Here is a 24,591-nt window from a genome sequence, read left to right on the forward strand (position 1 = left end):
ACAAAAGTCGGTCCATGAATACTTTTTTGGTCAAAGCTCAATTCCCTCAACACATAAGCCCCCTTTCAAGGGCTTTTCACCGCATTATCATCATCATCATCTTCAACTTGTAAAAGCTTCCCAATTCAATCTCAATCCACCATCTTCACGTTCTCAAGCAACCCTTTACCTCCCTCTTCACGAACTCTTGATCTCAAAGCTGCAATGGGGATCCCAAAGTACAGTCTCTCCAGATATTGTTTCTTCTTACTTTCTAGGCCATTAACGCAGCGCAATAAACTGTCCCTTATGACTTGAAATCGCCACTTCTACAGAAAACTAAACTTCAACGGTAAAGAGTTTTAAACCGTAGCTCGATCAGCAATTTGAGGATGAGATAGGCTCCATAAACTGTTTTCGGTTACAGCTTTTTGGTGCATATTTTGCCATGCATTTCTGTCCCATGATTTAATATGTAATCTCCATGATCTAGAGGATATTATTAATAACCCCTTTTTACAAGATGATAATTCTTTATTAATTTGATGATGAACTTAAAAAGATTGCAAATTAGTAGGCTTGATTTGGAGGAGTTGTGGGTTAAAGTTTTTTTTTTCATTTTTTGGATGACCAAAGTTGTCCGGACGTACTTTCACTAATCCTTTGAAATCTTAAAGTTAATGACTAAGTAAATCCCATTAATGATCACCTCTATTAAAGTACGTAGAAACTCAAACTCAAGAACCTAGTTAAACCATTTTTTTTTTTTTTTTTTTTTCAGTTTACCGTTAGACCATTCCGCGGTAGTTGTGGATTACAGGGTGGTTGTCCATGATTTCCTCCAAAAAAGAAGACAGACTTGATGATTATATTCTTTGATTAAGCAAGATTTCTTTATCATTTGACGAATTTTGAAGGGAATTTCTCAATCAAAGACAAAAAGACAAAGCAATCCCATCTCATTTCCAGCACCTTTCTGAGAGAATATAATGCACAATACTGTTCATGCGCAAACAAAGTGCTTATTCCTTTTGCTCATATTCCAGAAATCTGAAAGATAACACTGTATAGAACAATCTGGGAAAATAGTTTAAGATGGTGGCACAGAGCATTACAGACAAAATCCTTTCACTGACTTCAACTTCTGCAACATGGATTTATTCATTAACAAGGCATTTTTCCATTCATAAATAACGATTCAAACGTATCTGATACACAGTGACTCCAGGAAGTAGGTGCACTATGACAACCTGCTTTGACATAGTTTATCTTTGACAAAATTTCATTCCATGGCCAACAACATTGACAAAAAGTTACATTTGATTGATACAAGCTGTGTTTTACTAAAGAATGTACAACTTTGATGTGTAAATAGTAAATGAGAAGCTATGAAGTGTGAAAAGAAGCCTTCATCTTGGCATCAATGGAAGAAAAAGGTCCTAAATATTCTAAATTCCTGGAAAAAAATAGATTCAGAGAAAAGCATGAAGGAGAGAGTAAGTTTAAAATATATTATATGTTAGTTGACGATACTCATACCAGATGCATAATCGAAACTGTTGTTAATATAATTACTAGGGTCCAAAAGAGCCATATAAAAACCATAAACTGAACTTTCTTCCCCTTCTAAAATAAGATGTGAACAAAATCCAAAGATATTTATACAGCAATCAAATTTGCAGCTGGATCAAGGATGAGTAAATTAATTCACTGACTATTGCTTGAGATTTATAACAATACGTTCAAGAATTAAAAGCATATAAAAAGCAAAATATTTTGATGGTATTCAGCAGGAATCTGATTAATGCAGAATTGCAGAATGTCAAATAAATAACATTAGAGCCTCAGAATTGCAGAATGTCAGCAAGGCTTAACAAGCCACTCAGTCCCGAAAGATGGTATTTTGTGAATGATATCCTCCTAGGCCACATTTCTCAACACCAAAAGACTGAAACAGATACAAGGAAAATACTAATCTTACTACCAGTCCTATATGAAAGGAGAAAATTAATACAAGAAAGTAAAGCAAAACAAACAAATGGCCTCAGAATTGCAGAATGTCACCAAGGCTAAACAAGCCATTCAGTCCCGAAAGATGGTGTATTTTATGAATGATTTCCTCCTTGGCCACATTTCTTCTACACAAAAAGATAAAAAATAGAAAATTGCAGAGAAAATGTTTGTCTCATGGCCAGTCCCAAATGGTAAAGGCAACAACGCTGCTCCACAAGGCGATGGAATATGAGACCACCCATCAACGGAGGAGCTCCCCAGAGGGAGGACCATCAACGTCAATGGACATTTATCTGTGACGTTTACTTTGGAATGTACATACATAACTGGTTTGCCCCATATAAGTAAAGGATTTGAGTAATCCCCCGTCACAAAAAATACAAATAGAATCATCATCACAACTGAAACATATAACAGAAATTACATAACTAGAACAGTAAAATATCACATTAAAGAATATGTAAAAATCTATCTTCTATGATGATATAACAATGTAGTTCTCATGGCCAGTCCCAAATGGTAAAAGCAGCAACGCACTCCACAAGGCGATGGATATGAGACTGCCCACAGATGGAGGAGCTCGATAAGGAGGACCATCAACATCCAGGGCATTTATTATGACGGTTACTTAGGAATCTACAAAACAGAACTGGTCCGTCCAGTCAAGTATTGGACTCTTTAGAAATCCCCGTCTCATTACACAAAATTATTATTAAACAGTTACAGTAATCAACAAGTACTAAGCAATCAACATAAACTAAACATTCATATTAATTGTCAATCACAATGCGCGACACTAGTAAACTTTATTGTGTAACACTAAGATGTTTAACATACCATTAAGTGTATTCGTGAAACAGGAATAACCACAACTAAGCCTCAGAGTGCTTGCCACAACTACGCAACAAATTTAATCAAAAGTAAAACTTCCATTACAAAATGTTGTCTTACATAATCTTAGACAAACTCAAAAACAAAAGGAAGAAATAGTCCTCAGAAAATAACAAAAGAAGTATTCTGTCATCTAATTATCAGAAGTTAGCATGGTCAGTAATGAAACATCACTGGGAACAGCCTCTCAAAACAAAATAAGCACTTAAATCTTCCAACAAATAGAAAAATCAATTCTTTTCACACTCAATTACCACAAAACCATGTAACAACATACATTTCAATTGTTCAGATTCTGTTCACATTGTGCACAAACATACCTATCACACCAAAAATAAACCAAAACTAAGAAACAAGATCAATTGTTAGCAAACAAAAGCAAACTTTTTTCAAGATTTCAAAAAGCCGTGAAGGAACATTCAAAGCATCCAATTTCCCTCAGAAAAAGGTAAATCTTTCAGTCATAACAAAACAATCAGCTCATTAGCATGATTATTTGAACCATCCAGGGAACAATATGAAACAAACCCAGAGGAAGAAATACAAAATAAAAAATACCCAGATACAGAGACACATCAAATCATATATAAAAAAATTAAAAGCACAAAAGTTCATGGAAACTGTTAAAAAAAAAAAAAAAAAATGTGACCAAGATAAATGTGGGGAAGAGTCTATTCCCTGACCTTCGACTAACAAAGGCCTCATATGAGCGGGATATGCATTTATCATCATTGATATAATAGACACACAGAATAAACCCTAAAACCTAATCAGAGCTACAAAACCAAACATCAAATGAATTGAAATCAAAACACAAAAAGTTGAAACTTTATGAACAAATGAAGGAAGAGAGGTGATTCAGAGAGAAAGAGCAAAAGAGAGAGTGATGGCTGGGCCGCTTAAGGGCGCAGAATGCTGACGGTGAGAAGGTCACTCAGGGGTTTTATAAGAGGAGGGCTAGGGTTTTAGTTCTAGAGTTCGCGGAAAATGGTTTATACATAATGACCCTGAACTTGAGTTATTTTACAATTTTGTGGTAGGATGTGGGATTCTCTGTGGGCCTTGCTCATGGGCTGCCCAGAGAAAGGCTTTCCATCGACAATAGTGGGCCTAGGTTGGGACCTTGGGTTCTATCGTAGGAACCATATTAAATTCATATTGTTATTAATAATAAATAGTCATATGATATAACAAATTACCGTAATTAGTTAAATATTGTTTCAAATATTGAATAAAATTCTTTCTAAAATATAGAGTAAAATAACCCGATTAAAGCATAATATGATTACATATCTCTAATGCATTGTATATCCTATAAGTGTTACTCTGGGGAGTGAGTTACTGACTGTTTATATCTATTATTTTCTTTAAACAGGATATTGGATCAGTTTGTGCGCACCTCAATTATTTCTGTAAGTGATAACACAACATCTTACTGTTATGATCACTTGCTTAAATATTAACATCAAATAAGTTTTTAGTGAAATATATTTGATGTTCGTTTTTTCAGCGAATTACGATAAACTTTTATATTTATTTTAATATTTACTACCTCGAGGTCATTTTGGTTAATTAGAGTAATGATACATCCACAACCTCACACAAACTTTCTCTACAATCCCAACATGACAGCTCGCAGTTAATCAACTGCAATTCATCAAGTGGACATAAGTGAGACCTATTACAAACTGAGAGCTGTCACAGCGGGATGTGAGAGAAGTTGTGAGAAGAGGTTGCGGGTATAGCATTTCCTTAGATTAAATAGAAGACAAAGAGAAAGAGCTTGCAATAAACTCCATTTTATTAACAAAAGCTAGGTCCTGGATAAACTTTTTTGGTCTAAAGCCTCACATTCCCTCAACAATAAGCCCGCTTTCAAGGGCTTTCACCGCATTATCATCATCATCATCTTCAACTTTGTAAAAGCTTCCCAATTCAATCTCCAGCATCACATCTTACGTTCTCAAGCAACCTTTACTCCTCCTTCACGAACTCTGTGTCTCAAAGGCAATGCGGATCCCAAAGTACAGTCTCTCAAGATTGTTCTTCTACTTTCTAGGCCATTAACGCGCGCAAATAAACTGTCCCTTATGACTTGAAATCGCCACTTCTACAGAAAACTTAACAAATTCAGACGGTAAAGAGTTTAAACCGTAAGCTCGATCAGCAATTTGAGGATGAGATAGGCTCCATAAACTGTTTTCGGTTACAGTTTTGGTGCATATTTTGCCAGCATTCTAGCCAACTTTTGTTCTGAGCTCTGCCACCTTCTGCAAATCACAAAAAGTACTTGAAGATATGGTTGATACAAGCTCAAATTCCTAATGTAAGACCTGAATTTTCTCTGTTTAATGTATATACTTTTACAGAAAATATATATAATTTTATAGGTATTTTCGTTATCTATACATCTGCCTAATAAACATCGTAATATAGGTAAATAGTAAATGAAACAGAGGTATTATATAATATACATTTATAGTAAGCTAACGTATCATGATATCTATTATATGTCTAATTAATATCATACTACGTAAGTATTTAATTTCTTTATCTAACAAATCTAATTTGATATTATCCTAATTAAAGTGAAATTTTTCATTGAATGCGCAGCATCAACCTTGATGAGGAAGGGGTTTTCCAAGACCAATAAAGAGGATATTTGCCATTTAATTGAAAGTTCCCTTGCACTCAACATATAAACCTTCTTGCGTAGTTGATTTCTAAAGCAAGAAGTTGTCCCTAATTCAAATAAAGTAGTATTATACTGTCATTAATCAATTAATAATCAACTATATGGAAAGAAATAAAGGGAAAAGGTAAAGGAAATAGGAATTACAGAATACCACCCAATTGATTATAAAAGGAGTATATGATCAATAAAGGGGGAAATCTGGCAATCTTTATCTGAAATTAATAATATTGTGCAAATAATTTTTTAAGAATTACCCTAACTAGCTAAGCTAAAATGTGGCATTTTTTTTTCTTTTTTGGTGATCAGGGTGTTGGGAAGTTGTATGCGCCTCGACTAAGCTCTCATGTGGCTGTGAAGTTAACGACTGGATAAACCCTTCAGTGGCCACCTTTATTAACAACTGAGGAGAATCAAACTCAAGACCTCTTAAATAATACATTAAGAGTATAATTCATACATCTAACCACCCGAGATGGAAATTGGCAGTTTCTTGAGGGTGGTTTGCTATCCACAGGCTGGTGGAACAAATATGAATTAATCCAATGAAGCATAATTCATATTTGTTCCACCACCTGTGCATACATAAACAACCTTGAAAATGTCACATTAAACTTAATTAATTGTAGTCTTGAATCAAAAGGCAATTGAATATTGCATTATCAATGTGGTAGAATATATTATCGTATAATATCCATACCAGAGAAATATATTGTTTATCTCCCAACAATGAACTGCATTATTGCCTTTTGATATATATTTTGTCACATGTTTTAGTTTAATATAAATTTATCATTCTAAACTTAAATAATTGCAATCCCAACCCCGCAAGGTACATTTCAATAATACCACTTCTTTTCTATTATATATATAATATGATGTTAATTATAGTCAATCTCTCTTAAGCTATCTCTACTTTTTTCAAAACTTCAGAGCCATACTTTCACGAACAATTTATAGTACATACAAAAAATTTGAATAAAATTTAATCTTTTAATGAAAAATTTCGACAACACCTAAAAATTTTCGATGTGAATTATGAGCTGTTATAGACATTGAACAAACATTGCCGTCTTATTAAAAAAATCACTTGACTTGTGGCCGAATGGCAAGACCTTAGAATATACCAGGGTCTTTGTGTTCGAGTCACACCAAGTGGTCATAACCTACCACATTTATAACTTTTGAATTGTGCTTGTGGATGTTCAATAGACGTGATGATTAGTTAAGGTACGCCAGCTAGCCCAGACACTCCGATTACCAAAAAAAAAAAAAAAAGCCGTTATTATAAGTAAAGTTTTGAATTGGATTTGTTTACCTTACTACCTGGTCAATGAGAGGCGAGTTCTGCATGACACAGTCTCACTCAGGACAAAGATGGAATTTCTGACCACCCCAAATTGAATTATATAAAGGATGTATATGATCAATAAAGGAGGAAATTTGGCCATCATTATCCTGAAATTAATAATGTTGTGCAATAATTTTTAGAATACTCCTAATAGCTAGCTAAAATGTGGCAATTTTTTATTTTTGGTGACTGGGGTGTTCGGACAAGTTTGGCACCGTACCTCAACTAATCTCTCATAACTGTGAAGTTAACGATGGATAAACCCTTCGGTGACCACCCTATAACAACTGAAGGGAATCGAACTCAAGATCTCTTGAGTAAATCTAAAGGTTTATCACTATCCACTTGACCATCCAGAGATGGAAATGTGGTAGTTTCTGGGGCGAGTTTGCATCCACAGGCGGTGGACCAAATATGAATTAATCAATGAAGCATAATCATATTTGCTCCACCACCTGTGCATACATAAACAACCTGAAACGCACATAACTTAATAATTATAGTCTTTGAATCAAAGGCAATGAATATATGCATTATCATGTGTAGAAATATATTATCATATATTTCATTACCATAGAATATATATTCTTTTATTACACAAACATGAGCTGCATTATTTTGCCTTTTGATATATATTTTGTCACATGGTGTGTTTAATGTGAAATTATCATCCTAAACTTTAATAATGCGATCCCAACCCGCCAAGGACATTCAATAATACCACTTACTTTTCTATAATATATATATATATCATGTTAACTATAGTCAATCTCTCTTAAGCTATCTTTACTTTTTCAAAGCTTCAGAGCCATACTTTCACCGACAATTTTGATAAATATTGTGCAAATAATTGCTCCCCGCTAGCTAAGCTAAAACATGGCAGTTTTTTTTTTTTTTTTCTTTCTTGGTGACTGCGGTGTTCGGTCCAGCTTCCATGCATCTCGATAATCCCCTGTGGCTTTGAAGTTAACGACCGGATAAACCCTCCAGTGGTCACCCTTATTAACAACCGAGGGGAATCAAACTCAAAACCTCTTAAGTAATACACCTAAGAATTTCTATCACCTCATTTAACCACCCAAAGGTGGTTTAAAATATAGCAGTTTCTTGAGGGTGAGTTTGCATCCACAGGCGGTGGAACAAATATGAATTAATCCAATGAAGCATAATTCATATTTGTTCCACCTCCTGTGCATACATAAACAACCTTGAAAACGCCACATTAACTAAATTAATTATAGTCTTGAATCAAAAGGCAATTGAATATTGCATTATTCAATGTGGTAGATATGTATTATCATATATAATCTCATTTACCAGAGAATATATATTGTTTTATCTAACAAACATGAGCTGCATTATTTGCCTTTTGATTTATATTTTGTCACATGTTTTAGTTTTAATGTGAAATTTATCATTCTAAACTTTAAATAATTGCAATCCCGACCTCGCAAGGTATATTTCAATATATATATATATATATATATATATATATCATGTTAATTATAGTCAATCTCTCTTAAGCTATCTTACTTTTTCAAAACCTCAGAGCCATACTTTCACCGACAATTTTATAGTAATACAAAAAATTTAACTAAAATTTAATCTTTTTTAAAGAATTTTTTTTGACAATACCTAAGAATTTTCGATTTGAATTATGAGCTATTAATCAAATGTTGGACAAACATTGCCGTCTGTTAAAAAATCACTTGACTTGTGGCCGAATGACAAGACCTTAAGTTACCCAGAGGTCTTGTGTTCGAGTCACACCAAGTGGTCATGACCTACCACATTTGTGACCTACTTGACCCATTAGGTTTATAGGATATTCAATAGATATTTTGAGGTGCGCTCAAGTTAGCCCAGACACTCCAATCACCCAAAAAAACAAAAAATAAGCTGTTAATTATAAGTAAAGTTTTGAGTTGGATTTGTTTACCTTACTACCTCGGTCAATGAAACGAGGGTTACATAACCTGAGAAACAAACCTTTCTTGTAGGAATAGGCCATTGGGGACACCCAATCTTTCTCCCACACATTATCGGAATCACAGCAAAATGAACCATGGAGGACACAAAATAAAACCCTACATTCATCTCTAGGTGATAAAATGTGAGCAAATTAAACAATGCCATTAATTACAGTGTAAATTTCTCTGTAATTAATAGCTTGTATATACTTGACAATATTTTATGTGCCTCCTGCCCATTTTGATTTATAGTAGGCAATGTGTTGTCAATATAACGACATGTGTTTATATGACAACATGAAGTGAAAATATGAGCACATCTATGACTTTGGAATTTGGAACTATGTTCTTATTGAAAAGCAGCCTGGAGAATCAAAATTCCATAACAGCTGGTTGATTGATTGGGATTTCAATGGCTTTTGCAGAGATGGGGAAGCTCCATGTCATCTAAGAATCATAATTTTGACCTTACGACTTTTCAGAATATTGTAAGTGAGGAAATCGATGACTCAATGTCATCAATATTCTCTCTCTTTTTTGGTGGGCATTTGAATATGACTTTTTTAGCTGGCTTCATCAAATTAAAATTTTCATAATTTTGAATATTTTTCTTTATCTTAGAAGTTGAATTTATCCTGCATCACTGGTAAGCTATTAAGATGGTTAGACTTTCTTTAATGAATTCTATCTAAGCCCGTTTATCATGATACCGAAGTCATGTTTGACGTTTGTTTGAAAATATTGTTAGAAGTTAAATTTGTCTCACATCGCCAAGTTGGTGGACTGATGTTATGTATATATGCAATTAGACTCTTTATAGTGGATTCTATCTAAGCCCGTTTATCATAATATTAGAGTTACGTTTGACGTTTATTTAAAGATGGTGTTAGAAAGTTAAATTTGTCTCATATTACATCATTGAGTCAGTGTATTGTTCCCGTTTATCACCTTAAATTTCAATGAAAGATAAAAAAAATTCATGGCTAATTAAGCCTTACATGAAAAAAATCAAATCTCAAATGAAAGAATCACAAAAGCAAAAGATCTAAAACTTTTATCTTTTGGCATAAACTTTTTGTATACTTTTTATCCTTTCTTTGTTCTCTTCCATTAATATTATTATTTTTTAGGTCTCACTTCAATGCCTTCAATCACAAGCCCTCCTTTAAGTTGAAAACCCTTTGTCTCTCTCACACTCATCTTCACCATCTCATCACTTTCCCCATTAAAGAACTCTCCCACTTCAATCTCCATCCACCCATCTTTCCTTTCAGTAACACCATTAATTCCTGAATCAAGGAATCTCGGCTTCAACATTTGCCTTCGATTGCTGTAAAATAAACACTCCATTTGTTGTTTCTTGGCATCTTGGTTAGTCAGGTAAGCTTTGTTTGAAGAAACTGACTGACTCCCCACCTCCACCGATGTCTCTGCAGGCACCAAATCGAGCCCATATGCGCCGCTGTTTGTTTTCATTATAAGATAAGCTCCATATCTTGTGTTTGGTGACAACTTCTGGGTCCTGATCTTCCCTTCAATCTCTAACTACTACACTTTTTAGCCAGCCACTGTGCAAACCTGATTAAAAAACAAAGTTTTTCAGTTTGAATTCTGAATTGATCTGTATACGCACATAACAGAGTGAAAAATAACATCCTAACTAAAAAAGGACCTTGATTCGGTTGAAGATTTCCATATCCAGAACTCGGATTGTCACTCCATGTTATGGAAAGCTCTCTTGCGACAGTATAAAACACATTTTTTCCCGAAGAGACTTCTCCAATCTGAAGCTCTGCATTAAATTAATACATGCATTCATGTCATGTCAGGTCAAGCAAAATGAAAGGGAAAAAAATGGAGTTTTAATAATGTTAATAATGCTAATTAAATATTTACCTTCTCACCACCGTTATGAGAACTGCATTGCAGAATGAAGAAACAACTCTTTCTTCGAAGAGAAGTTCACGTTATTTTCACCTGACCTGGAGATAGTATCTGGTAATCAGACGGCAAAGAACCTCTCCCAAACAACATCGGACTCCACCGCCGATCGAAACGACGACGAAACCAACGATGATCTGCATGCATCTGCCGGAGAAGTGAGGGAGATAATCGTAGAAACACACCCTTTGGCAACTTGTTCATCTCCATTACCACTTACTTAACCAAATTTGAACCAAAAAAAACTCAATGTTAAAATGGATGAACATTAATCTGCATATATATGTAAATCTAAAGTTTGAAATGTTTGAGAGCCACGAAATTTCCGATAGTTGAATGACCTTCAAAAGTTGCATTTAAATATGCAAGTGATATAAGTTGAAAGATGATTATATTAATTAAATTAATGGTTGAGATAATATAAGATGATTAATAATTAATAATTAATGTGAAGTTAATTAATAAGTGATTAATTAATATGATAATTTCGTTTCAACTTAAACATGACAGATGGTAATTAAGGACTGTCTCTTTTTTCTTTGAGTCTTAAAACCGTCCAGCCTGCATCACGTGTTATTTTAGAGTCAATGATAGTATTTCACCCACGGTTAGCAAAATTTAAAGTTGATATTTTGGTTGAATTTATTTTGATTCTTACCCTAAACTAATATTATTAGTAATTGTTGAAAGTGATTGAAAACAGTGAGTAAGGTCGGATAAGTAAAGATAAGAGTTTTGTAGAGAAGATTGGGGGGGGGGGGGGAGGGTCAAACAGTGATCCTAAAGTGATTTTAGACTTAGAAATCGCCAGAAAAAAAACCAAAAATATTGGCTTGAATACTACTAATGAGTCATATTATGTCAAAAAAAGCGCTGAAACACTTAACGTGTTAAAGTGCGTCACATTACAGTAAAAAAGTTAAAATCTATTAAAATAAAATAAAAGACGTTATTAAGTATGAAAATTGAAATAAATACAACCAAAGAATTAGCTTGAGATTTCGCTAAAACTTCACTGGGAATAGTGGTTTTTCTCTTTGTTAATAATTTGCACAATTTTGTTTACATTTTATTGGTTATTTAAATTCTAATTTGCAAATTAAAGAGATAATATTAATAATGGTCATTAATCACATGGTCGAATTCTTTTACCCGAGGCAAGAGGAGAGAATTACAGTTTCATCTCATAATTTTGATCTGTTCCGTTTAGGATATTTATTTCAATTACTACCATTTTAGTCCTTTGACTTGACAGAACTTTGTTTGACCGTTAGATTAATGTGATTGACTTGAAATTCTTACTAAAATGATGAAAAATAACCCTCAACAAATGAAGGAAAAATGCATACACAAAACAATATAATGAATCGAACCTTTTCCCATCAAAGTTAGCCAAAAAAAAACATACACTTCTTCCTTATGGTTGGATGATACCTTTAGTCATTAGAGTTAAATCTATCCAAAGATCTGTGTGCGAGTCTCGAAAGTAGCTATAATTAACTTCGTCTATTAGGTGTAGGGATTATTCATTAAAATAGTGATATTTTTTTTCATTTCATTTAATTTTTAATTCAATTAATGGTTCTTCGGTCAAAGGATCAAAATGTTGTATATGAAAAAATGTCCTTAACTCAGTCAACCAAAACTATAAGGATGAAAATGTAATTATCTAATAAGCAGAATTTAACCCTTTCCGGAGAAAGTATCTATGGGCGTATTAATTGTTATTATCTAGAGTTGACCAATTACAGTAGTGCTTTGACTTTGTTTATCTATGAACAATTCAATTAATGAAGCTGTGTCGTTAAGTAAGTGGTTGGATTCAGTCAACGTCAAAAACCAATAATGGTTAATTATTAATATGAAGGGGGGGGTTCAATTTGGTGGTCTAAGAAATTAACAAAAGAGTTTGAGTTAAAATTAGAGTTGACTGGACATTTAAATTGACTTACCAAATCATGGTCAATTCAATAGATCAAATGAATTGAACTAATTATGACACACCCACTAAGGTATGCATTACCGCTACCCCAAGCAAAAATTCTCAAATCAATTTAATGAATATTCTCGATGTTACTTGATAAATTCTTCCTCTATCAACAACCTCCATAGATTGTCTTTTATAAATGAATAAGTGGTATACGTTTAGTTTATTATTGGTAGGATTTTGGGGATGTATTGGATATTGAATATGGGAGTATTACGAGGTAAAATTTAAAAATTTATAGAAAAAACCCATAAGTTTGCTATTTCATAAATACCCCAATATGTAAATTGACAAAAATACCCCCACCACCTGCAGTGCTAGATCTGGCCCACAGCGAAATCTGGCCGGAAAATCGTGGTCGGATTGTGTCGTAACGAGTCGTTATGGCTTTTTCCGGCCAGATCACCACAGATCTGGCCGGAAAAGGCCAGATTACGGCCTGCCGTGGTCGTTGACGACCGAAAAGGCCAAAACGACTGCCTCTTTGGCCGTCGTTTGGGTCAACAGGCCAGATTTGGCCGTCGTTGACCTCAACGACGGCCATTCTTTGGCGTCGTTCACGGCCAGACTGGCCTTTCCGACCAAATCCGTGGTGATCTGGCCGGAAAAGGCAAATCCGTGAACTTTCGGCCATTTATGGGCGGCAGGTTGGCCGTTGTATAGATTTCGGTACCACGACGGTGGTGCCGGAATCTGGCGAGTATGGGTTAGGGGTGTGTTGATAATTTTTAAACTTTTTTTAGGGTGTATTTGATGAAATTAATAACCTTATGGGGTCTAAAAGTAATTAAAAAAATAAGGTAATTTCTTGGAATAATAAGCCAAACGTTATTTGGAGAATAGGATCCAGAATCTGGATAAAAATAGTAAGCCAAACATAGGTTAATGTTAGAAGTTGTATTTGTTCCACGTAAACTAATTTGGTAGACTGATGATGTATATATGTGGTTGGACTCTCTCCCCTCTTAAACTAGTTTTTAGGCAAACCCATTTATCAGCCAAGCAAAGGGTAAGGTGGCTCTTGGTAGGTTTTGACCTTGGCCTTGGCCATGTATGCCAAGCGTGAGTGAGAGTGTTAAAAGTTAAATTTAATATACTGTTATGGTGTACATATGTGGTTGAGCTCCCTTCTCAATGGGTTCGAACAACACACCGAGCGTCGTGAGCGAGAGTGTTAGAAGTTGGTCAATTTATTGAACTCTTAGGATGGCATACCGAGTGTGAGTGAGGAGTGTGTTGGGATGCACACCAAGTGTGAATGAGGATGTCAGAAGAGAAGTTGATTTTAGTGGACTGTTATGATGTATATATATATAGTTGAACTCCTTTCTCGTTTTTGGGCTTGAGTTCTACCTTAGTCTGTTTGTCAATTAGATATACAAACTCTTTCATACAAATTTACGTAGCAATAAAAAAGTTATACCACATCAATTTAAATATTAGAGTTTGCATGTTTAGTTTACACGTGTTTATTACTCTTTATAATTTCAATCTTTTTCACAAAAGAATATATTAAATTAAGTTAAAATTTTAAATTATTAGGCTTTAACATATGTATATATATTAAGAATATGTGTGTAAATATCACAATATTAGGCTTTTTTATTTTTTTTAGTTTTTACTTTGATTATGATCATGTGACAAATGTGATATATAGCTGTTCTTATTGGCCTTACCAACCGGGCATCCCAATGGTTAAAATTCTCAACCAAATTTGGTTGAAAACCAGAAAGTGTTGACATAGTGTGGGCACATATATGGCATTAAGTTTTAATTTCACAACTTGCATATCTCTTTTTCAGTAGTATAAAGTAAAAACCTAAAATAAAACAAGCAGCTAACCTCGGGAAAGTTTCTACCATTAAGTTGAACTATACCACTAGTGATAAAAGAGAAAAAAAATTATTCCCAGATAAGATCGTAAATGGAAAAGACTAACGCAGCAACCCACAGTCATGGCTCCCACTTAAATCACGGATGCTCAAATAGGGAATTGAATATGAAACTGTACACCTATCCAGACTCTCCCCAATTTGCTCTAATCATCTGGGCTATCCACAGATGGGTCGGATTGTCATTATTGTATTCATATTATATTTTTATTAGATTGTTTCATATGGGATAATTTATATTTTATCAGTAACATAAAAAATAAAATAACAAAAATTCAATCAAACTTTCTTGTATTATCATCTAAAATTTGCTCATATGTAATTGAATTTATTTATTTGGAACAACTTTTGGATTTATTATTGTTTGGGTCTCACTTCAATGCCTTCGACTATAAGCCCTCCTTTTAGTTGATAACCTTTAACCTCTTTCAGACTCATTTTAACCTCTTTATGATCACCACCACTACAGAACTCTCCCAACTCAATCTCCATCCATCCATTTTCTGATTCACATGGGATTCTTCGATCCTCATCAACTTGAATCAACGGTGTTGATCTTAGCATTGTCTTGTGATCTTGGTCATGATCATGATCATGATGATCGAGCACTAGATAAGCCCTGCCACCGCTGGACACTCCATCCCCGGCTTCCACTGACACCTCTGCAGCGACTGAATCAAACCCATATGCAAGATTGCTGATTTTGATTATGAGATAAGCTCCATACGTTGTGTTTGGTGACAAAATTTCAGTCTTTATCTTGCCTTCAATTTCTAGCCAGTCGGTTGTTCTCAGCACTGCAACTTCTGCAAACCTGTGGAGAAGATGATACTTGTTTTATCATATTTTTTTTTTCCAAGGACATTATACCATCAGAAATTTGTTATGGTCGTAGCTTAAAATACCTGGATTCAGGAGATGGTACCCAGAACCAATACATGGGATTATTGCTCCAAGTGATTGAAAGTGATCTTGCAGATAACACATAAGATTTTCTGCCACATGATTTCTGCAACTTGAAACTCTACATTACAGGAGACACATTTTAGCAGAAGCTTAGTCAAAACATCCAGGGGGAGAATCAGAAACAGAGTATAGCTTACCAGTTTTCCAGAATCCAAAAGAACGGGGTGACAGAGACAAAGAAAAAGCTCTTTGTTGGAAGAAAACCTCAAAGGAGTGACCAATCTTGAAATGATGTTTTGAAGATCACCATGAGAAGGCAAGAACTTTTGCCAAACAATATCAGACTCCATGGCTGATCTGAAGGTGGATGAAACAAGAGAAGATCTGCAGGCATCTAGTGGAGAAGTCAAAGAGAGAATTTTAGAAACACAATCTTCTGGCAACATGTTGGTGAAGGAGTTGCTCTTCATTCTTCTTCCATTTCGGGTCAGAATTATCAAAGACATATATCATGCAGGAAATTGTGGGAGTGCCCTCATTATGAGGACATTATGATACATGCTGATGTAGGAAAAATATACTTTAGTATAAATAGACTTGTTATTCTACAAACAATAATGAACGACTTTTCAATAGAATTTATTGATGGTTTCGTTCTGAACTCGACATCTTCTCGTGAATATGAAATTCATTGTTAATAGATTACGTGATCCTGGATTTGAACCACTACACTAGAGCGTATCTAATGTCTATCTAATTTCTACATAAACACATCGAATTTGTTTGTTTTGTTATTTTATATAGGATTTTAAGAATAATATTGGGTAGTTGAATATGAGAGTATTACGAGGTAAAATTTAAAAATTAATAAAAAAAATCTCATAGGTTTACTAATTTAACTAAACACCCCAATATATAAAATTTTTGTAAAATAACAAAAACACCTCCACTCACCCACAATGTTAGATTTCGACCACCACCGTTGGAATCTGATCGGAAAATGGCGTTATGATGCAGATCGATCGGATCTGACAGGTAGGGCGTAAAAGGCCAAATCTTTTCATTTTTTAAATATTAAGACGCAACCCTTCTTAAATATTTTTTTTTCATTTTTTAAATATTAAGACGCAATCAATGGAAAGTGATAGGCATGTTTTTCTTGTAAAGATTGGGATCCATGTTTTTCTTGTTGAAGATTGTGATTGTATAAAGTAAAGTTAAAATAATAAAATTATGGTCCTTTAAGTTTCATTTAATTGTTATTTAATCAACCCTTCTTGTCAACTATTACATTTGCCAACCTACAATAATTTAAATCGTGTGACATAAATATTGCGTGTTGATAATGTAATCTTAGAAAATAAATTATAGTTTTTAGAAAGAATTTTGTGGCGGGATCTTGTGCTAATCGCCTATAGGGACTTGAATACCCTCCTTTCTTTAAAAAAAGAAAAAAAGATTTTGTGGGGTTTATATAACACTACTCTTTTGAAAATTAAGTAATATTATGTATATAAAATTAAAATTTCAAATTAAATCTCTACTGATGTCATTGATTTTGTGTAATATCACATTAATTATAATAAACTATAACATCGTTTAATATCTTGTATTAATATGGTATTAACACGTATGCTATCACATCAAGGATTCAAAGTTATATTTAATCAAGAAACCCAAAAAATTAGCTCAAACCCACATGGGTTGTAGCCTAACTTTGGGTTTTGGACCAGATTGGCCACTTTAATTGGCTCAAAATAGGCAGTAGGCTTCAAATTTGTACACTGTTTGACCTGGTTGATCTGTTTGATAAAGCCTAAATTGCCCAATTGACTTTGACAACCAAAGCCTTTTTTTTTTTTTTTTTTTGGGGTGGCCAAAGGTGTCCAAGCTAACTTACGTACATCTTAACTAATCATTTGAGACTCTGAAGTTGATTGAAGGGTAAATCTTCTCAGCGGTCATCCCTATTAGCAACCAAGGTGAATCGAATTCAGTAATATATCTAAGAGTCTTAGTTGACAGTTGGGTCACCTGGTGGTGGTTAACAATCAAAGCCTTACTAGCCCACAAAAAATTGCTTTTTTGGATTTAGCTTTCAAACAAATTTGATTTTGAAATGGTCCTAGTTGTATGCTTATCCTAATGGCATACTTGCATAACCATGACTTCACTGTATAATACATCCAAAACTTTTATGTGATTGTGCTTAGTTTTGGATTGATTTAGTAAGTTAATTTAATGGGCATTTTAAAGTTTAAACACATTCGTTTTCAAAATATTTATGGAGGTATTTTTTTGTCCAATAGCGTTCCATTAGATAGGAACGGGTTTGATGAATATTGATAACTCTCAGATGGAGTTTAGACCCAATTAAATCGACATACATGATTAATTTCATATTACATAAATCCAATTTTCATTTCATCCGAGAAAAGCCATCTTTTCCTCAACAATGTCTTGGCATTTGATCCAATAACTCTCCATTAGATGGGAACAGATTTGATAAATGCTGAGAACTCTCGATGGAGTTTCAACCCGATTAAATCAACATACATAATTAATTTCCTCCAACATCTCAATTTACCCACATTTAGACTTTGACAAAACAAAGAAAAAACTAAGGATCTGTTTGGTTCACTCTTGGGAATACTAATAATAGTATTCCCAATAAAGTTAAACAGTAAAAATGCTTATTTTTAACATATTATTCTATTTATTTTAAACTCTTATAAATTTGTTAATTTAACTAAATACCCCAAATACTTTTTTTAGAAATTGCAAAAACACTCTAACCACCTTATGGTGGTGGTGGCCGGCTATATGTATTTAATGGGTGAGTTGGGGGTATTTTTGTTAACTTTTAATATTTTATTATAGGGTGTTTAGTAAATAAAAAAACATAAGGGGTATTTTTGTTAATTTTTAAATTCTACATCGTAATACCTGTCCAATTTAACTTTTTTTTAAATATTATTCTAAAAACTATCATAATAATAAACCAAACGGACCCTAATATATTTCATGATCACAACATAATTGTTTATCACATTTTCACATAAAGTATATGTAACATATAATACATTAACTTTATATATTTATATAATTTGTCAAATTTGACCATATAAAATATAAATACACTAAAAATAATATATATTTATATTTTTTTTCATATATAAAATCAATGTTTGTTGTGACCATAAACTTTCAGTTACTTTTGGCGCCTTATCTCTTATCTTCTCTTACCTTCCCCAATTACCAATCCTCCAACTCTTTCACATTAATGGCTTTAACCCAACAACACTTAAAACCCATTTCTTCATCTTCCTTTTTTCACTTTTTAAACCCTTCTACACCTCCACTTTCACTCAAAGCTCACACTAAAACCCTCTTCTTTGGCCCAAGAACAGTCCAGAGTCTTCACAACTCAGCGCCAACTTTCACCAGAAGATTGTTCCTTCCTTCTGTTTCTTCGATCTGGGATGCTTTGACTGGTGGCACCAACAATGCTCGTGAAGCTGTTATGGCCATTCGCCGTGGAATGTTACTCTTTAGACAGGTGAATATGTGTTTTACTTGGCTTACATTGTAATGTAAAGTTTTGATTTTTATGCAATTGGATTGTTGTGGTTTTGATTTATTTAATTTTTATGATGTTTTTGTCATTGTTAAGGGTGATGTTTTGGGATCTTTAGTGGAATTTGATAAGGCAATTGAGTTGGATCCTCGACAAAAGGCATGTATGTTTCTAAATTTATGCTTGTTTGTATTCATAAATGTTGATTGCTGTTGTGCCGTTTGTTCAATTATGATGAATTAAGTTGTGTGTTGGTTATTGTTTAGATCTTTGGCAAAGGGGACTGTCGCTTTACTATCTTGATAGGTACTAACATTTTTTGTCTCGTTCTTTCTTTCTTTGTTGTTTGGTTGCCCGGAAAATGTGGGAAAGGATGAGTAATAAGATTTTGATTATTAGAATTTGAACTTTTTATAGCATATAGAGAAAAGGAGCTACTAAAGTACAATCGAATGGTTTATAATTGAGATTGTTGTGAATATATTGATTTCAATTTTGCCATCTCAACAGGTTTGAAGAAGGTGCAGAGCAGTTCCGGTTAGATGTTGCTCAAAATCCAAATGATACAGAGGAGTCAATATGGTGCTTTCTCTGTGAAGCTCAACTATATGGAGTTGATGGAGCTCGGAAACGATTCCTCGAGGCAAGTTGTTTCTAAGCCTGTTCACTGAAGGATGAGATTGCCAGTGAAATGAGAATATTCTTAAGAACTTATAAATTAGAAAGTTACATGATCCTTTTAAGGAATAAGCTCAGTTTATTCTGGAGTTCAATTCAGAATATTCACCACTGGGCCTTTCTAAATGTCTGACTTTATATGGATTATCTTTGCAAGAGAAATGCTGAATACAACGAACCTAAAAGTTTAAAAGCTGAATGCAGGTCGGTAGAGATCCTCGGCCCATCATGAGGGAAGCTTATAACATGTTCAAAGATGGTGGTGATCCAGAAAAGGTAATTATTGATGTACATACATTTTACAACATTCCCATCTGAGCTGTGTCATAAAAACCATTGTTTTCTTTATGCACCTTTAATACATCCTCAAGTCGTTGTTGAATACTTGTGTCAGCCAATCCAAGATGATTTATATGGTTTCCAAGTGAATCGTAGCCTAACTACTCTGTATCCAACAACAATTCAAGAAAATTTTCACATTGCAGCCTCAAGATTGGGTTTAATAGGGAGAATAAATTGTAAACTTGTGGTAGTTTATGTACGAAAGTCCTTGAGTTTTGTTTATAGCTGTAGGCAGTAAGATTTGGATGCTTCCACTTATTTGGCAGCTGGATGTTTATCCTGGTCGTTACTAACTTGCAAAACTCATGATTAGGTAAGAAACTGATAATATGCTACAGTGATGTTCAGATTGCAAATTAATCTTTGTGGTTCCATTTATTGCAAGATCTTCAGTTGACTGACAGTTATCTTTTCTGCATAGCTCGTTGCTGCATTTTCAAATGGCCAGGAGAATGAGTTCTTTTATGCCTCTTTATATGCTGGGCTTTATTATGAATCTCAGGTATGTGCTGAACCTCAATATGCTTTTTTTGCTATATATATGGACTTGCCAGCAATATTCTTGTTTTGGTATGGCTTACAAACACTCCAAATTTTTGTACTCTAATCTCATATCTACAAGAAGTAGACTAAAATTGACTTCTTGATTAGCTTTTAATATTGAATAACATCAATTATCCACTGAAAAACAAAGACAGATATGTCAGTATAACTTGCACAAACCCAATACATGTAGCGTTCATTTGAAGTCATTGTTTAATGAGTTGAATTTTCAGTCTCACTTGCTAATGATATTTCCTTTTGAAGATACAAAAGTTGTTGATATATATATCCTAATCACGTTAAAAGCCACTTACACCAATATTGGTGAATACTACAGCTGCTATCACAATGGCACAGGAAGAAAACTGAAGTGAAACTCTTTGACTTCCTGGATGAAATATATAAGTTTATGATGGATAATTCAAAGGTTCATATTCATAAGAAGACGGATAGTAACCTTGAGTTCTTATCTAGCCAACAGCACTGCCAATGAGGATGTATCAACAAAAGTTTGTGGAAGAGGTTACCATAAAAAGCAAAATCCAGTAACTTTTTAATTCCTTTATAAGATGCAAACGCTATAGTCACTTAGGACAAATCAACAAAAGAAAATCCAGTTTTGACAAAATTTCTATGGTAATATTGGACAATATATGAAATGGATCTTTCTTTTTCAAGTTGCATTTGCGCAGTTTAAAGGAAATGTTTACTTATGCGGCGATTTTCTATTTGCAGAAGAAAGCAGATGAAGCGAAGGTTCACATTCTTGCTGCATGTCAGTCTCCTTATGGACAAATGTAGGAATCCAGAATACATTCATCACAGTATTTAAGCTGTTTAAATATGCCTTAATTTGTTCACTGTGTACATTTTTTTGTTTCAGGTCTGACGATTATATGGCTTCTCTAGCCAAGGTTCACTGTCTTTGTCGAAACTGGAGCTCTGATTGAATATGACTCTCAAGCTAGGTGAAATCAATTCAGTTAGCTTCATTGCAACTTTGGGTGTTCCCTAGTGAGTTTTCAAACAATTTTTATAAAACTAAGGCTCTGTTGAGGTGAGTCTTGAGTTAGATGTTAAAATAGCTGTATTTCACATTTAAAATTCAATTCAACAAGAGACAGATCCACACAGAGCCGTAGGTTTTGTGTCAATCACTTTGATCTTGATCTTGAACATATCTAATACTTTTTGAAAACTGAAATGAACATGAAATGGAAAGAATTTTGCAGGCAACTATTGCCTTTAAAAATAATAGCAATATGACTTGTGTTTCACATGGCAGAAAATATGGATCTGAACTGTGAGGTAATTGTTGATTTTGATCTGCATGCTAATTAGTCAAGGTAATTAAGCCTATAAAGTTCATGAAAATCTTTTGTCGTGTCGCACTGGTTCTTAATTTAGCTTAAAGCATCGTTCTGGAAAATGATCCTTTATGCTAAACCTAAATAGGCCTTCATTATCAATCCCCCAGAAAGAGAAGCAATGCCAGCAAACAAAAGTTTCAACAGGTGAAACTATGACCATAAATTTGGCAGCTTAATTTATACTTTTAGATGACTTATGGTTATGGATGACTTTGGTTGGTAGCCCCCAAGAGTTTTCCCTTTTTTTATACACTTTCCCTACTTCATTTCATCACCACTGATAGTGACATATTCATACAGAAAATTTTCCTTCTCAGTTTTTCATCAGTTAACCTCATTATTTCCTGTAATCAATACTACCAACTTGATCTTGCTCCAGCCATGAAACAGATGTAAACTAGAAAAAACAAATAAAAGGGGTTGATTCAAACAAAAGTTTGATCGTGTTTCAACCAAAAAAAAAAGATGCAAAATAGCATAAACAAATTAAAGAGGCTAATTCAGGTACTAACCCAGTTAAGAGAATGACTTCAAGGTATGAACTGTAAACTCAAATCACTCTGAAGTGAGTTTGATTCTTTGTCACTATACAATTATGATATGTAAACAAATCAAGGGCTCGATTTAGACACTAACCCAGTTAAGAAAACAGCCTCAAGTTGTGAACTACAAACGTAAATCATTTCGGAGTAAGTTTGATTCTTCGTCACCATACAATATATATATAAACAGATTAAAGGTGTTATGCCTAAAAAGTTACGCTGATGTCAACTCAACAAGTGTCTAAAAGAAAAATTGTACTTCCTATCAAGCCCATACTGCCTCAAAGATATTTTATACTAGAGGTGGGCAAGGGACCGGTCCCTTGCAGGCCCAGGCCTGGGCCGGTTTGGGACCGGTCCCAAATGGGACCAGTCACTCATGGGTCCCAGGCCCATGAGAAAAACCAGGACCCGGACCAGGCCCTAGGCCTGGTCGGGACAGGTCCCATGGGCCCAAGACCGGTCCCATGGGCTTGGATAATTTCATTTTCTCCCCTCAATTTTTTTTATATTTTGGGGGCAAAACAAAATTTTACAGGGGGTTTTTAGGGGTAAAATTTATAAAATTTATAAATTTTTTAGACCTGGAAGATTTTTTTTTTAATAAATTTTGTAAAATTTCATTTTAACCCTTGTAATTTATATTTATTTAAAATTAACAGGGGGTTTTATGTAATTTGATAGGGGACTGTATTGAAAAAATACAAAAAAATTTGGGCCCCGGCCCAGGCCTTGGAGGAGGGTCCAGTGGAGGGCCCGAGCCCTCCTCCTTAGGCCTGGTCCGGTTTTGGGACCAGGCCTCCTAGGTCCGGTCCTCTCAAGGACCAGTCCTAGGACCGGATTTTGGAGCTGGGCTTTTGGGCCCGATCCCAAATGCCCAGCTCTATTTTATACCAACTCTATCTCATTTTAAGAGAAGAACGGATGAGAGTTGTCCATGTGTCAAGGCAACTTACAAAACACTCATTACATTGATATCAAAAGTGTATAAATTGACATCTCTCTTCACGAAAATGGAGGTTGGACAGATGAAAGCTAAGCATAGATTTTGAGCTTCATTATTTTTCTCTGTAAACAAAGTTTTTTTTCATCTTTGTATGTCTTACGGGCAATATCATATAAATAGCCAGAGAATAATACAATAATAGTGAATGTAGGATTCGTTTTAAACATCCGAACCACTTTAAAAATCTCTCTTACCAATCTTCTATTTATTTTTCTACAACCTATATATTTTCAGCACCGTATTCAAATCTTATGAAACTATTACGTGTAATTTTTAAGACTCTCTTAATATTTTACACATGAGAGTCGTTAGTGTCCAAAACCAAACAACAACAAAAGGGTTGATTCAGCTACTAACCCAGTTAAGAAAACGACCTCAAGGTGCGAACTGTAAATTCAAATCACGTTTACGGATTTCGCCTCCCTATCCTACTTGGGATAAACGACGAGTCAGTCAATATATGCTAACACCAACTTGGGCAAGTTACATCCACCAAGCCAGAAAATGAAGTCAAGTAGGACAAGATGTTTTCAAACATGCATTAATTTAATTTTCTTTCTTTAATTTCTGGCTTTCTTAAGTGGAATAGAGAATAATTAGTGTTAACTTTATGCCATATTCCAATTCATATTTTAATTAATTAAATTAATCTTACCCTGATTAGGATTTGTAAGTTGTACCTTGTACTATAGTAATCATTCTTTGTCAGCATATTCTTTGGTGCTTGGAAGCACATAACATAAAGAAGGATATTCTTGTAAGTGATTCTATTGTTGGATTATGCCATGCTCATGGACACATTAGAATTGACTAAATTACCCTCATAGGTTTGAAATTTTGATTTAAAGGGCCAAAATTATATAAATTAAAAATGAAGAAAGATTTGATAGTTGAAGGACACTTGATCACAC

At 34.2% G+C, this 24,591-nt stretch overlaps 2 protein-coding genes, 5 non-coding genes and 1 pseudogene across 7 annotated transcripts; 1 reads left to right on the forward strand and 7 right to left on the reverse strand.

The window, feature by feature from the left end:
- Positions 1-1,818: 1,818 nt before the first annotated feature.
- Positions 1,819-1,907, reverse strand: LOC116134552. The gene has a single exon (XR_004128762.1). It is a non-coding gene; the product is annotated as a small nucleolar RNA SNORD96 family (small nucleolar RNA).
- Positions 1,908-2,018: 111 nt separating this feature from the next.
- LOC116134540 lies at positions 2,019-2,109 on the reverse strand. The gene has a single exon (XR_004128752.1). It is a non-coding gene; the product is annotated as a small nucleolar RNA SNORD96 family (small nucleolar RNA).
- An 871-nt stretch (positions 2,110-2,980) lies between these two features.
- On the reverse strand, positions 2,981-3,064 carry LOC116134545. Its single transcript, XR_004128757.1, has one exon. It is a non-coding gene; the product is annotated as a small nucleolar RNA snoR53Y (small nucleolar RNA).
- A 250-nt stretch (positions 3,065-3,314) lies between these two features.
- On the reverse strand, positions 3,315-3,397 carry LOC116134548. Its single transcript, XR_004128758.1, has one exon. It is a non-coding gene; the product is annotated as a small nucleolar RNA snoR53Y (small nucleolar RNA).
- A 127-nt stretch (positions 3,398-3,524) lies between these two features.
- On the reverse strand, positions 3,525-3,622 carry LOC116134542. Its single transcript, XR_004128754.1, has one exon. It is a non-coding gene; the product is annotated as a small nucleolar RNA snoR69Y (small nucleolar RNA).
- A 6,206-nt stretch (positions 3,623-9,828) lies between these two features.
- LOC116134525 lies at positions 9,829-12,281 on the reverse strand (annotated as a pseudogene).
- A 2,709-nt stretch (positions 12,282-14,990) lies between these two features.
- LOC116134498 (F-box protein PP2-B15-like) lies at positions 14,991-16,213 on the reverse strand. The gene is made up of 3 exons (XM_031420193.1): positions 15,820-16,213; positions 15,622-15,740; positions 14,991-15,530 (listed from the first exon to the last, which is right to left on the reverse strand). Exons 1-3 carry the CDS (start codon positions 16,126-16,128, stop codon positions 15,074-15,076), a joined length of 885 nt encoding a protein of 294 aa, XP_031276053.1. The 5' UTR covers positions 16,129-16,213; the 3' UTR covers positions 14,991-15,073.
- A 2,626-nt stretch (positions 16,214-18,839) lies between these two features.
- LOC116134497 lies at positions 18,840-21,993 on the forward strand. The gene is made up of 8 exons (XM_031420192.1): positions 18,840-19,181; positions 19,296-19,362; positions 19,466-19,505; positions 19,710-19,842; positions 20,082-20,153; positions 20,641-20,721; positions 21,498-21,559; positions 21,646-21,993. The coding sequence occupies exons 1-8, from the start codon at positions 18,906-18,908 to the stop codon at positions 21,710-21,712; spliced, it is 798 nt and encodes a 265-aa protein (XP_031276052.1). The 5' UTR covers positions 18,840-18,905; the 3' UTR covers positions 21,713-21,993.
- The last annotated feature ends 2,598 nt before the right edge of the window (positions 21,994-24,591 follow it).

Source organism: Pistacia vera, unplaced genomic scaffold (assembly GCF_008641045.1).
Source record: "Pistacia vera cultivar Batoury unplaced genomic scaffold, PisVer_v2 Contig289, whole genome shotgun sequence".
NCBI classification, from domain to species: domain Eukaryota; kingdom Viridiplantae; phylum Streptophyta; class Magnoliopsida; order Sapindales; family Anacardiaceae; genus Pistacia; species Pistacia vera.

Coding starts and splice junctions, on each gene's coding strand:
- LOC116134498 (XM_031420193.1), bottom strand. CDS start 16,128: ATGTCTTTGATAATTCTGACCCGAAATGGAAGAAGAATGAAGAGCAAC. Junction 15,741..15,819: donor TTTTGGATTCTGGAAAACTG/GTAAGCTATACT, acceptor CCTGTAATGTAG/AGTTTCAAGTTGCAGAAATC. Junction 15,531..15,621: donor GTACCATCTCCTGAATCCAG/GTATTTTAAGCT, acceptor TCTTCTCCACAG/GTTTGCAGAAGTTGCAGTGC.
- LOC116134497 (XM_031420192.1), top strand. CDS start 18,906: ATGGCTTTAACCCAACAACACTTAAAACCCATTTCTTCATCTTCCTTT. Junction 19,182..19,295: donor GAATGTTACTCTTTAGACAG/GTGAATATGTGT, acceptor GTCATTGTTAAG/GGTGATGTTTTGGGATCTTT. Junction 21,560..21,645: donor CAGTCTCCTTATGGACAAAT/GTAGGAATCCAG, acceptor TTTTTGTTTCAG/GTCTGACGATTATATGGCTT.